The 14,384-nt window shown below is 38.1% G+C and overlaps 1 protein-coding gene across 2 annotated transcripts; it reads left to right on the top strand.

Moving 5' to 3' along the window:
* Positions 1 to 610: 610 nt before the first annotated feature.
* Positions 611 to 12,832, top strand: swap70a (switching B cell complex subunit SWAP70a). 2 transcript variants are annotated; one of them, XR_004338903.1, is made up of 13 exons: positions 611 to 806; positions 3,491 to 3,631; positions 5,891 to 6,064; positions 7,187 to 7,411; positions 7,500 to 7,646; positions 7,751 to 7,859; positions 7,945 to 8,126; positions 8,729 to 8,836; positions 9,780 to 9,946; positions 10,562 to 10,760; positions 11,597 to 11,693; positions 11,831 to 12,015; positions 12,551 to 12,832. XR_004338903.1 is itself a non-coding variant. In XM_032560018.1 (13 exons), the coding sequence occupies exons 1-12, from the start codon at positions 711 to 713 to the stop codon at positions 11,947 to 11,949; spliced, it is 1,764 nt and encodes a 587-aa protein (XP_032415909.1). In that variant the 5' UTR covers positions 611 to 710; the 3' UTR covers positions 11,950 to 11,991; positions 12,551 to 12,832. The 2 variants fall into 2 exon arrangements, 1 of the variants encoding a protein (XP_032415909.1); XM_032560018.1 differs by having other exon boundaries at positions 11,831 to 11,991.
* The last annotated feature ends 1,552 nt before the right edge of the window (positions 12,833 to 14,384 follow it).

The raw sequence follows: 14,384 nt of genomic DNA, 5'->3' as shown, positions 1-14,384 counted from the left end.
GTATTTTAAAAATTCTGAAAACAAATCAAAAACATATTTACTACTTAAACATGGGAGAGGTCGCATGGTGGTCTGGAACTCTCTGTGTTATCGGAGGATTCATTTGCATTCACGCTTAAGGATCAAGGAGAATCAAGTTAGCAGTCCGGGAACCACTTGAAGATTTATAAAAGTCTCATAACTCATTTGAATTACACGAACAGGCTCTTAGTCAGGTTGCTCTCAATGCAACCTCGTGAAACAGTTCACACGCCTCTAAATCAATGCTTATTTTTGCAAATTTAATTCAAAATGTGCAGGAAAAATGTAAAACCCCTTAAGAAATAGCAGCAGCAGGTGGCGCTGATCAAAAGCGGCATATTAATCAGTTGGGAGAATCTTACTGAACAGGAAGAGCAGAATTTCTTAAAATAAAAAGAAAAAAAAGCAGTTTTTTCAAACGTTATCTAAATTTAGAGCACATTTTAAGTAGACTGGCTGTTTTCTTCCCACAGTGTCAGATTAAAACCCCTGAATATTGGCCAATATTTGGATAATGAGGAGGAGAAAAACAACCGGACCAACTAAACATCACGTGGAGTGCGCATCACACTTCTCTTTCTGCGCCCCCTTCCTCTCGGTTTTGCCTGAAGGGCGCAGGCTTTCAACCAGAAACAGGCTCAGACCCAAACACAGAACCACCGCTGGTTCTGCTGCAGCTGGAAGACAAAATGTGGCTTCGAGAGGAGCTTCTGAAAGCCATCTGGCATGCATTCACGGCCCTGGACGTGGACCACCGTGGGAAAGTCTCCAAATCTCAGTTAAAGGTGAGTTTTAATTTCTGTTTAGTCTGACCACAAACACTTGTTTCAGCACTTTTGCATCCTGTATGATTCTGCTTCTAAGTATTTCTGTGAAAAATAATGAGCAACATTTCAACTATTTCTGCAATTTATTGGGAAATCAATTTTAGAATATTTGCTTTGATCGACTATTTACTGTTTATACCGGATTTCCAAACAGTAATGGCGTCCGTGTGTGCAGATACTGTATGTCACCATTAATTTAGTTCTGATTTTGTTTCATATTTTATTTTTTATAATTTTACATCGCTTGTATTGTAATAGTAAACAAAATCTCTTTGGTTGCCTTCTGTTTTTTCTCATGATAAAGATTTAGAGGAATGTTTTGTGTGTTAATCTGCTGTTACCAGATCTTGAACAGTAATTGTGGGAGATTTTAGGAGTTTCTGTATTTAATCTTCTCTTCTGTGAATGGTTTTGCAACTAAATACATCTAAATTTGTTTTGCATGTTATGGTTAAAACAGAACTGGATATAAATGACAAAATTTGTCTATCAATCAATCAATCAATCAATCAATCAATCAAATTTTATTTGTATAGCACATTTCAGCAGCAAAGCATTTCAAAGTGCTTTACATCATTACAAACACAGAATCACAATGCAATATAGAATCAGTAATCAAAACACAGCCTTAAGTCAAGTTCCATCAATAAATTTGTAATTGATTACATTTCAAATACAAACAATACAATTCAGTTGAGATTTAAAAAAAGTCAGTGTTTCAGCTGTTTTACAGTTTTCTGGAAGTTTGTTCCAAATTTGTGGTGCATAGATGCTGAAAGCTGCTTCTCCTCGTTTGGTTCTGGTTCTGGAGATGCAGAGCAGACCAGAACCGGAAGACCTGAGAGGTCTGGAAGGTTGATACAATAAAAGCAGATCTTTAATGTATTGTGGTTCTAAGCCATTCAGTGATTTATAAACTAACAACAGTATTTTAAAGTCTATTCTTTGAGCTACAGGGAGCCAGTATAGGGACTTTAAAACTGGTGTTATGTGCTCTATCTTCCTGGTTGTAGTGAGAACGCGAGCAGCAGCATTCTGGATCAGCTGCAGCTGTTTGATTGATTTGTTGGACAGACCTGTGAAGACGCTGTTGCACTAATCAATACGACTGAAGATGAACGCATGGATGAGTTTCTCTAGATCTGGCTGAGACATTAGTCCTTTAATCCTGGAAATGTTCTTCAGGTGATAGAAGGCCGACTTTGTAACTGTCTTTGTAACCTCTCTGGAGGTTCAGGTCAGAGTCCATCACTACTCCCAGGTTTCGGGCTGATCGCTGGTTTTCAGTTGTAATAACTGAAGCTGTGCATTGACTCTAGATCTATAACTCTACATCTATGACTCTAGATCGTTCCTCTTTAGGTCCAAAAATAATAACTTCAGTTTTGTTTCTGTTCAGCTGGAGAAAGTTTTGGCACATCCACACATTTATCTGTTCTAAGCATCTGTTCAGTGATTGGATGGTCTCTGAGTCACCTGGTGACATCGTAATGTAGAGCTGTGTGTCACCTGCATAGTTATGGTAGCTAATATTATTTCCTGTTATAACCTGAGCTAGTGGGAGCATATAAATATTGAATAAAAGGGGCCCTAGGATTGAACCTTGAGGTACCCCACATGTGACCTTTGACCTCTTTGATGAAAAGTATTCAATTGAAACAAAGAAATCCCTGTTCTTTATGTAGGATTCAAACCAGTTTGAATCCTACTGAGAGGAAAAACTCTTTCTACCTCCAGAACTGCCTTAAATCCTTTGCGGTACAGATTTATTAAGGTGTCTGAAACATTGTTCCCAGATTTTGATCCATAGTCACATTGATAGCATCAAGCGGCAAATGCAGACAAATCTGCCCATCAAACCATTGAAGCAAACCATTGCTCTAATGGTTTGGGATTTGGTAACCTTGGAAACCATTGGATTTTACGGTCAAGCAATCAGTTTGAGAAAATTAGAGTTTTGTGACATGGTCCAGGTTCCCTCCGCCCCGGAAAACATGCTAGGTTGGGCAGTCATTCATCCAGCGGCCCGTTGTGTTTTTGAGTTAAAAAAGGTTCAAAGTTGATAGGAAATTTGAAAATATCACTTGATAATTATGTGTTATTGAAAGATTGGAGGAGTAATACCTGGCCACCAACTACAAAGCCTTAAAAAAAAAGCAAATATTTTGGGGGCACAAGTAAAGCTTGGTGGCCCTCCAGGCTTATGATGCACTGGGGGGAAACCCTGATGGTTCGTTATTCTACTGGAAGCAGCTGTTGCCTTTTTAGCGTTTTAAGGTGTAAAGCAAGCTTCACTGACTTCTCTCATGAAAAACTTGAGTGTTTATAGACAAGCGTTTTATTTTTGTGACACTTTGTCAGATAAAATATTATCAGCGCTGCAAAGTAGCAGAACTGAAATGAAGCTGATGACCTTTTGCAATAGTGCAGCTGAGAGCACTGAACCGTAATCTAAAAGCGTAGAGATGTCACTGACAGGAACTGAAGGATCGCTCGGCTAGTGATGCGTGTAGATGTGACAGACTATGGTATAATTACTGTTCCCTGTAGATCGCATCGTTATTTTACCGGACTCTTGAGTTTTGAATGAATAAATGCTGTCACATTCACAGTTGTGCTCTGGTTTATTTGTTGCTGTGTAGGTGCTGTCCTACAACCTGTGCACAGTAATGAAGATCCCCCATAACCCTTTGACCTTTGAAGAGCATTTTAAAGAAGATAATAAGGGACCTCTGTCTAATGAGGGCTACATGCCTTACCTCAACAGGTACATTCTTGATAAGGTGAGGACCAACAGTGGTAAAAAAAACAAAACCCTCTTTAATATCACTGTCACACCCTGAAACCATGTTTTTAAAATATTTGCCCAGTTTGCAAGAGACATATATAGAGACATAAACAAGTAAAATTTACTTGTGTGAGCATTTATATGTAACCATTGACTCTACAGTTTTGCAAACTTGTTTTAAAAATTTCAAAAGATATTCTTCATTCAACCTAGAATTATGTTTCTTGAAACGGGCGTCTCTCAAAATATTATAAGACGATGTAAAATGTGTCTGTTTACATTTCACTACAAAATGGTATGCCAAAAATTAACTATGCAATTTTAAATAAACATTAGAAAAAAATGTTGTTCTTTTTTTCTTGGCATTACATTAATACAACATTTATTAAAATTCCTGAGCTGCATTTTCACGTTTTACTGAAATTTTGAGGAATCGTCTTTGATGATGAGCCCTAAGTATTTGAGGTTGGAAGGCCTCTGTGCCATCACCCTAATCTTTGTCTCCCAGATTCACAATAATTCAAATGAGTCTTGAATGATTTAAAACAAATCTACAAAATATAAAATTGCGTCTTCTTGTGTCTTCCTGGCATCAGGCGGTCATTACATGCTGGCAATTTGGATCATTTCGCTCGGTTTGTTTTGCTACATTTAAGACGTTCACTAAAATAGACTGCTGGAGCGGTCCAGCAGTGAGACTGGACCGCTCCAGAACATCAGTATTACTTCTGGTCAGAAGGAAAAATGGTGATAAAATTTGAATATTAGTCTAAACCCACATCTTCTAGAGATAGGAATGCATTTGAACTTAATCATAGTTCCAAATTACAAAAGAATGCATGATTCATAATCTGGGAGTTGTAGCAATGTGGTTCATGTGAGGTGAAGAAAATGTACATTTATTTTTATATTGTCATAATGCTTTATGAACTCTGAAAGACTGTCTTTCTTTTGGTTTATTTTATTATTATTATTTTTAAAATAATTTCAGGCTTACCCAAAATCTAAAGTAAGCAAAGTATAAATGTGGACTTCTCTGAGACAAAGATCCAAATTTAAAATTTGTGAGTTATAAAATAATGTGTACAGGCAATCATGAATTTTTTTCTGGTGTAATAATATTTGCACATTGGCTACTTTGACCTTGATTAAATTACATGGTTCACAAAGTGTACTTTAAACATGATAATTTATTTGCTCTGATCAATTTTCTTTCATTTGTTAGAAATTAAATGTTTTGTTAAAAATGATGTTCAGACTGTTTACCAGTTGTCAGTTTCATAACTTTGCACAATATTAGGTCATAATGTGGTGACTCATCAGATCAAATGATGTGTCTATTACAAGTATAGTTCCTTTAGTTTATCATGTGTCAAAAAAAAAAATTCCTTCTGAGGAAAAAAATAAAACTTGCTATTTAAACATGTAAAAAAACAACAAAAAAACATAGGTTTAGGTTTTTGAAAATTGAATAATGTAGACCTAAAAGCAAATATGGGATTTTTTAAAACTTTAAATTTCAGATAAGTTCTGTAAAATAAGTAAGTAAGCTATTTTAAATTAATTATCTGGTTGATTATTTGCCAAAAGCTAAAATGATAAAACTCCCGATTGAAAAACTAGTGAGTTAATTTTTTTTTAAATTAGACCAAAATAAATTTAATAGAAAATAATAAGGTGATCAAGACTTGTTGACACTGTATTTTTTTTTATTTGTGGTATCTTAAAGAATAATTTTACTATAGCTTCTTTATATAGTTGCTTTTCCAATCATTGATTCAGCGGAATATAGTTTTACATTATTGAAAGATTTATAATACTTCTCCGCTGAAATGTTGAAAAAACAAATTAATCTCATGATCCCACACCTCCTTTGCGCCAAATTAAAATGACTCATCATCTAAATGTGGAAATGGTTGCAAATTCTGAGTAAGATGTTTTCTCTAATTTTTACGCAAGAGTGGTCTCATAAATATTAAAATTAGCTGTGGCTCTGATAAGTTTTAGTTGACTCAGTCCAGCTAGTAAGCAGCACAGGCTTCCTTTGTTGTGCTGCGAGGCATTTTTCTTCCCTTTTCTCTGCCAAACTCTGACTTGAATAAAAATGAGCCCTGTAACAACATCACCTCACATCCTGCAGACTTTAAGGTTTTCAGAGGAGACCAACAGCAATCCTTTTGCTCTGCACTTGTAAACAAGCAGGTCGCTGGCGTTTCTCTTTGACTCCTCTCTGACTCTGTGTTTTCGTCCACAGGTGCAGGAGGATTTCGATGTGCTGGAGTTCTACCGGATGTGCTGGACTTTGTGTTACAAAAAGAATATTCACCCTCATCGTCTAATCATCTCAGATGCTGATGCGTTCAAAGTCTGGTGCATTTTTAACTTCCTGTCGGAAGACAAATACCCGCTAGTGATTGTCTTTGAGGAGGTGAGGAAGAGGCTTAAAGAGGAATTTTGTAATTCCAGCTGAAATTCTGTAAATCTGTAAAGGAATGAAAACACAGATCCAAATATCTGGATTAGACCATGCCTTTCTGCTTTCGCTTTTCTTTCCCTGATTATTTTCAGAACCATTTTTTCAATTATTTTTAACTTCTCAATTCTGACTTTTGGATCATTCAGGTTTATAAAGTGGATTAATCACAACAGATGGGACGATTTTATGTCTCAGACAATTTAGAAAATATTTACCTTTGAATTTGATCACAAGCAGAAACTGAGCAATTTGTCTCCATTCCTTTTGTTGGATTTGGGAAAAATACCAAAGATAACCTGGTAAACAGTATTTTAGCTCAAGTAATAGGATCTGAGCTGAAAACTTGGTGCATACAGTAGATGATCTGATGAAGGATGAGCAGGATTATTTTTGCAGGATTATTTTCTATTTCTTGAAGATGTGACTTTCAGAAAAGGATCTTTTGCTGTAGATATGTTTTTACTCTTAACTTTTGTGAAAAGCTGCACAAAACCTGCTGACATGGTCAGGTGCAAGCAGTTGTCAGGCTTTGAGAGATGTGCTGTGGAGGCATTGCTTCAGACTACTTTTAAATGTTATAATCCAATCAGGAGACACAGATTGAAGAGATTACGGTTGGTTTCAAGAATTCTACTTGTGTTCTCTGAATCATCTTGTTCTTGTTGTTGTTGTGTTCTTCTTTCTGGCCTGAAATTTGCTCATGAAATCTGCGGCTGTTAGTTTTGATTAATTTCATCCTCGGTTGATACGGAGTTCTGACCGCGATGTAACAAACCATGAAATTCCCGCCACTGTGCTGATATTCCAGGCTTGTGTTTATACATTATAGTCTATTATTATTATGACTTTTTGAATGTAATCTAACATACTGGTCATGTTAATTGTTATTACTTTTGAGAAAGTGGACGTCTTCCTAGTGTTTTTCCACAGGTATTTCTCGGCAATAAACAGCATTCCTACATGTCACCAAAAAGACTAGAAAGAAAATGTTGTCATTTCAGAGCTGTTCAAAAATAACCATGTGCTTACGTTGCTTTCAAGCTTCAGCTAAGGCTATTTTGTCCGCCTGTGAAGGTCGAGTATTTTCTGCGAAAGCTGACGGAGGCCATGGGAATCGGGTGGTGTGAGGAAAAGTTCACAGACTACAGAATGCGGCAGAACACGAAGACCTGCCTGACTGTATGGGAGCTGATCGAGCTGGTGGGAGTCATCTACTTCAGCAACGACGTGGACCGGCAGATCCTGTCCATGAGCATCAACGAGGTGTTTTCGGAGCTCATCCTGGACATTCTCAAGCAGGTTGGACGGGACGCCGCCGGTGGGGATTGGTAAGAAGACATGCAGGCCTGAGGAATACCTCGGTTCAACTCGGTGTTGTTTTTTAAAGGGCTACATGATGAAAAAAGGCCACAAGAGGAAGAACTGGATGGAGCGCTGGTTCGTCCTTCGACCCACTTCGCTGACCTACTACGTCTGCGAAGACCTCACGGAGAAGAAGGGAGACATCGTTCTTGACCAAAACTGCTGTGTGGAGGTAAAGTGAAGTTTTTATTTTAAGATTTAACTGCAAAGAAATAGTTTTGCACATTCATTTGATTTCACTTTCATGTGATGTTTTTTTTTTTTTGTCCTCTCCAGTCTCTGCTAGACAGAGACGGGAAGAAGTGCCTTTTTATTATTAAGTGCCTGGACAAAAGCTTTGAGATCAGCGCTTCGGACAAAAAGAAGAAGCAGGAATGGATTCAAGGTACCGAGTAGACGACTTCCCCAATCATCCTGTCATTTTTTTAAACGCCTGTCCCTGAGCTCCCTCTCCACATGTTTTCCGGCAGCTATACAAACGTGCATCCAGCTGCTGAGGCTCGGCCTGCTGTCTCCGCACCGCGAGGCGCGGCTGAGGCGTCGGGAGCTGCGGCAGAAGCAGCAGCTGGAGGACCAGGACCTGACGGAGAGGATGAAGAACCTCCAGGCGGCGAATGAGGCCAAACAGAGACAACTGGAAGACATGAGGCTGGTCTGTGATTAACACCCTCCAAATATTTTCAAAGATAAATCCCAATTGCAAGTCAAGCAGTCATTCAGTCTGTCTGTGGACCTTGGCTGCGCCTTGGAATAAGAAATAAAAATCTTACAAAAACTGGGAATGAGGGGAAAAAATTTGCATTAATTCAGTTGAACTTAGCTGTTGATCACATCTGCTGTTTTTTCCCCCACATATTGTGGTTTATCTCACAAAACGCACAGTAAAAAGGGAAGTAAAACTTTTTATGCAAACTGCCTAATATATCATTTAGAGACACCTGTGTCTGTTTGAAACATGGTGTGAACGCCCAATACTTTTAAAGCTGAGGCGGATTATTTCTCATATTTCACTTCTCTTTTTCTTTGACCACTTGGCTGTTTTTTTTAAATGTCAAACCATGTTTCATATTTGCAAGAGCTAAAAGTGGTTTTGTGCAGAGTTATATTGGAGCCCAGAGTGCTGATTTAAAAAGGAGTCACTTTATAACATCCTCTTTAATCAAACCTCAGAAACTATATAAACGGTTTTTGTGCTGGCTGTGGCCTCGATTCAAGCAGAGCAGTGACGGCTCCTTCCTCTGTCGTGCTTTGCAGAAAATGGAGGAGGCCAAAGCCAAAGCAGAGCTTGAGGAGCTCCGGAGGAAGAAAAATCAGTCAGACCTGCAGGATCAGTACAGATTAGACCTGGAGAGAGAAAAAATGGTAAAGGTTTTTCCTTACTGCTTTATAAGTGTGGTATCACATCACTGGTGTAAACGCTTAACGAAACTTAATAACGAATGTAATTATGATGATCACGACAAAGGACATGTGTTTGAGTTATTATTTCCATGTTGGTGTGCCGACAGAAACGTGAAGTTGACAAAAAAGTTTTTTAAAAATCTGCATAAACAAGAGGAACTTATCCAATACTAAGAATGGCTGCTTAAATGACCTAAATAAACCTTAACCTTTGAATAGGGTTTAAAAAAAGGAGCTAAAGCATTTCACTTCCATGTTGAGCAATGTCTTTATTTCACAGGTCAATGTGCTGTTGTTGAAATTGAGCATAGATGGCCAAGTAGTGGTTAATCACGGTTATGTTTTAACAAGGAATGCGATTAATTATTCACCGACGGGCTGGTTGGCTTGGGTAACGTCTCAAAAAATGTCACGAGTAAAATAATCAAATAAGTAAGGATTTTTTCATAGCATTGTATCTGTGACAACCTGAATTGTCTCCTAATCTCAAAGCTTTGGGAGTAAAACCAAGACTCCACATGAGATTAAACTTTAAATGAGGAAACCATGGTTTCACAGCTAATCATGTGGGAAAAGTTTGGGAAAATCCAGGGGATTTTGTTTCCTGGTTGAGGAGAAATTTGGCTTCTTTCTCTGTCTTGACATTAATCTGATTTTTCCTACATAGGGAAAACGGAAAAGCAAGTTCCCACACATGCATTTATCATCTTCCACATTGTTTTTTTTTCTTTTCTGGAATTTATGTATGTTGCATCATTTCAGGAGTTGCAACTTTTTTTTTCGCTCCAAGTTCATTAAGTCATATTTGGGAAACATCGCATAAACTGGAGCTCCACAGCCCTCATCCCAACATTTTAGTGTGTCAATTTTAGCTGACTCACTAAAATCGTGTCATCTATTTCAGGTGCGGCAGGAGATGGAGGAGCAGATGGCTCAGAAGTCCAGTGAGCTGGATCAGTACCTCCAGCGGGTCCGAGAGCTCGAAGACATGTACCACCGGCTGCAGGAAGCCCTAGAGGACGAGAGGCAGGCCAAGCAGGATGAGGAGGCCATGAGGAAGCTGCAGGCCAGGTCTCAGAAACAAACCTAGGATGACCAAGTCAGAGCATCGCAGCTGCTGAGTTCAAGCTGTTAATAGTCAGCTTTTTAAGTCTACAAGAGAGCTAATGATTACCTCTCTGTCGTGGTTATAGTGAGTGAGTGTTTGTGCAGTTTTGTGTCGAGTTAAGCAAACTGTAGCTGCGATACAGTCATAAACAATACAGGGAAAAACATTTTTTTTAAAAAATGCAGCATGGATGCACAAGTATCCAACTGTAATAACTTCATTAGCAGGTTGAGCAACCTCAGAGACTCAGGGGCTTCGTAAAAGTTTAACTGTTGGCATTAATAACCGGTATGTAAATCAAATCATTTTCAAGTTGGTTCATATTCATTTTATGGTGCCAATACGCAACAAAATGTCAACACCCTCCTTCTGATCAAGCATGTGGCGACAGTGCAAAGGAAAAACTCGCTTTAACAAGAAGAAACTCTCAATCTCCGCCTTGTTGGTCATCTGTAACTCTTTTTCTTAGAAATCTGCCCTGTTCACACAACAATATTGTGATGCTTCCCTGTTCTTCTAAAACTCACAGGATTATTTAAAGATAATATGAAGAGTGTTTGCTTTCTGCTTTTTAACAGGCTGTTGGAGGAAGAGGCGGCAAAGAGGGCGGAGATGGAGCAGATCTACCTGAAGCAGCAGAGGACGCTGACTCAGACGGAGGCGGAGAAGGAGGAGCTGATGGCCGAGCAGCTGGTCAAGGAGAGAGAGCTGCAGGCGGCGTCTCAGCAGCTGGACAGACTGGAGAAGGAACGGCAGGGGGCGCTGGAGCAGTATCAGGTTCATAACCGGTCATAGATCAGACAGAGGCGGGGTGAAGCAAATATTTATGTTTTTAGCATTGCAAATGAAATGTTCTCCCTTTGATAGTAGAATAAGGTAGTTTAAATAATTACATCCCCTACTAAATAACATTTAAAACAATAAATTAAAATGTAAATAAAAAAGAAAGTATGCAACATGGATAGAATCTGTTCAACTTGTTGAAATTAAAACGTTAGTGTGTGGAGTTTGCTGACATCTAGTGGCGAAGTTTTAAACTACAACAATTAATTTTGTACCAAATGCACTGCTCACTCTCCAACAAAAGATTCTCACTCACTCGCTCGCCCGCCCACCCACCCACTCACTCACTCACTCACTCACACACACACACATATATTTCTGGGACATCCATTGGATATGATTATTGATATAAAAGTCAAAGTGTCCTGCTTTTTACATAAGTCATTGTTGGGAGATAAAATGTTGTAGATAAATTAGGTTGATAAAGACCATAGCTGATGGATTCAGAGTTTTAGTCAGTTTTTATATTTTCAATCAAGCATCCTGACATTGGGATTTTCTCCAGTCAGACTAAACACAGAAACGGCTGATATGTTTTCTGAAAATGTTTGTAATAAGGGGAGAGAAAAGGGATTAAATTTGTCCATTCATGGCCACTGTAGAAAGCTTTCAAAAATAAATTTTAATTCATTTTAAGGGAACAAATGAAAATTTAGCAGAAGCTAAATATAATTAATAATTTCTGACAGTATGTCATACTAAATCCTTATCAATACAGAAGAAAATATATATTTAAATGATCTATCTCTGCCTTTTCTCCTCTTATAAAGGAGGTATCACGAAAACTGGAGCGAGCGGCCAACAAGACAAAGACTTGGAAAGATAAGGTGGCCAAACACGAAGGGCTGGTTCGTCTCATCCAGCCAGGTAGGATAAATTCATTCCTCCTTTAGCTGTAAGGGTCTACAGAATGACCTGGCATTCTGTAGGTCAGAGGTCAGGAACCAGTGTTTCTCTCTGTGGTTTTAAGCACAACTTACATCCGTTTTTGCTTTTTGGTTTAGGTCATAAAGGAGCTCAGAGAATCACTAACTGGGGCCCGGCCTCGTTCACCGACATTGAGCTGGAGCTGAGGAAGAAGTCCTGGCAGGAGAAGAAGAACCAGGGAGCTCCGGCTGAGTGATGGATGGTCCGAATAAATCAGTGACCTCTTAACACATCATCAGTTAGTTGAATTCATCAGTTTTAAGTTAGTAGTGAAACACCACATTACCTGTCTGACTTATTTTGTCTGGACTGCGTGAATAAACTGGACTGAATTTAAGTTTTAAGAAACTTAAATCTTAGACAACAGAGAGGAAGAAGCTCAAAAAATGTTTCTCAAGATTCAAGAGACGATTCATCCAATTGTTTAAAACGGCCGACTTCACTACTTTTAATGCAAGAAATTAAGGTTCCCATTAATTTCTATTTAACTCAAAAGTACTTAATTTTATCTGTTTTAGTGTTTGAGTCTTCAATCTAAACTGGTTTTAACATGAATAACATGAACTGATGTTTGAAAGAATCTAAAAGTCAACAAATTATCTGTTAGTTCCTAAAACTAGTATTATTGAAATATATATTTTGTAATAAACACCATTCAGTTTTGTATGCCAGTGGGAGTGGATTTCTGTCTGATTTCTGCTTTAAATAACCATTTTTATAACAAAAGTTGTCTTAAATGTAACCACATTTTTTCAGTTTTATATTAAAGCCTTTGTAACTTCTGCTTTATCCACTAGGTGGCAGCACGAGAACGGGACATTTTGATTTGTATTTCCTGTGCAGGAGCTGAAATCTGTGAAACAAACAAGTATAAAATCATTGCTTTAATAGTATTTCAGTATACTTAATGAGTGGCTTTTGTGTTGTTTTCCCCCCCGTTGTTCTTAAATGCATCACATGCCCTGCAAAAGTATTCACACCCCGTTAGGATTTGTCAGGTTATGCAATGAGATTTTATGTGACAGATCAACAAAAGATGGATAAATGTGAAGTGGAAAGAAATGTGGTTTGTCTTTTCATGCAGTCCCCTTTTACTATGGTACTCCTAAATAACAGAAAATGTAATGAATTCTCTTCAGACGTTGTGTGCCCCATACTGTGAAAGTGTCACGGTTTATTTGTCTAAAATAAAATAGTTTTTATTTTAGACAACATTAGTGAACAAACATAATCATGAAGACTGAGACACACAGCAGACAGACAGGTCAGGGAAAAAGTTGTGGAAAAACTTAAAGCATGTCTTGGTTATAAAACAACATCCCAACTCTAAACATCTCACAGAGTGTTGCTTAATCCAAAAGTGGAAAGAGTGTGACACAACAGCAAAGACATTGTCATCCACTTAAAATGAGAGTCTGGGCAAAGGAAATGTTCATCAAAGAAGCAGCCAAAAGTGCTATGACAATCGGGTTTTATGAAAACGTGGCAATAAGAAAGCATTAAAAGTATTTTTTGTTTGTTAAAGTTTGCCACAAGCTGCATTGACATCACAAAGAATATAGAGGAAGATGTTCTAATTGGGTATCCAAAATGTATTTGTTTTGCCCTACATGGAAAATGCTGTGTGACTGAAACCTGTCAGACCTTACACTGAACATATTATCCATGTGGTGATAAAGGTGGTGGTATTATGCTGAGGGGATGCTGTTCATCAGCAGTAACAGGGAAGCTGGACAGAAGATGGATTGGGCTCATTACAAAGCAATCTTGAAAGAAAACCTGCTAGATCAGCGGACTTAAAACTGGGCCAGTGGTTCACCTTCCAGCAGAACTCTAAATACACGACCTGAACTGCAATGAAATAGCTTAGATCAAAGCATATCCAGGTATTAGAATGGCCCAGTCAAAGCCAAAGACCCTTAATATTGTTTTTCACAGATGATCTCCTTCTAATCTGACTGAGGCTGCAGCTATTGTGCAGGAAGATTGGAAAAAATCTTAATATCTAGTCATACAAAGCTGGTAGAAACGTACCACAAAATACTTGCAGCCTTAACTGCGCTGGTTCTACAAAGTATTGACTAATTAACTAATATTAAAAAATATTAAAGTTTAAGGTTTCTAACATGATGAAATGTAAAAAAAAACAAACAAACAAATTATTTATTATCCTTGCAAAATATGTTTGGAGTGTATGCAAAGTGTACAGTGATCAATGAGCACATTAGATTCAACTGCATGTAAGTTTCAGCAAATTAAGGGTAAACTTGGATTTAAACACGACATGTTCAAGTGTTTTAAATATTTGAAACATATTCTAATACCCATGTTCAGGTCTAGTTCAAATTCATCCAGAAAATTTGGCATCTCTTCGTTTTTTCCTCCTGGAGGACTAAAAGATATCCTTCTTCTTAGTTGCTTACTAAAAGCTACTGCTAAAGATGGCTGAAGTATCTCAGAGTTCTAGGTGGGGAATTGCATGTTGAATTTGAGTCTGGAACAAGATGTAGCAACATCTGAAAGCTTTGAGCTCCTGTCATCGTCTGAGTTCAGATTTCTAAAAGGCGCTGATGTAGGTTATGCCCTAATCTCATGAGACAAACCGACACAGGAGCTGACACAACCTGCTGC

This window comes from Xiphophorus hellerii, chromosome 4, assembly GCF_003331165.1.
Source record: "Xiphophorus hellerii strain 12219 chromosome 4, Xiphophorus_hellerii-4.1, whole genome shotgun sequence".
Lineage (NCBI taxonomy): Eukaryota > Metazoa > Chordata > Actinopteri > Cyprinodontiformes > Poeciliidae > Xiphophorus > Xiphophorus hellerii.
Note: the sequence above shows the minus strand (reverse complement) of the source record. Positions and strands in the feature narration are given on the sequence as shown.

What these genes read in the sequence shown, in the direction of transcription:
- swap70a (XM_032560018.1), top strand. Translation starts at nt 711, where the DNA reads ATGTGGCTTCGAGAGGAGCTTCTGAAAGCCATCTGGCATGCATTCACG. An exon ending in GGGCGCTGGAGCAGTATCAG is followed by an intron (nt 10,761 to 11,596) that starts GTTCATAACCGG and finishes CCTCTTATAAAG; the next exon opens with GAGGTATCACGAAAACTGGA. An exon ending in GGTTCGTCTCATCCAGCCAG is followed by an intron (nt 11,694 to 11,830) that starts GTAGGATAAATT and finishes TTTTTGGTTTAG; the next exon opens with GTCATAAAGGAGCTCAGAGA.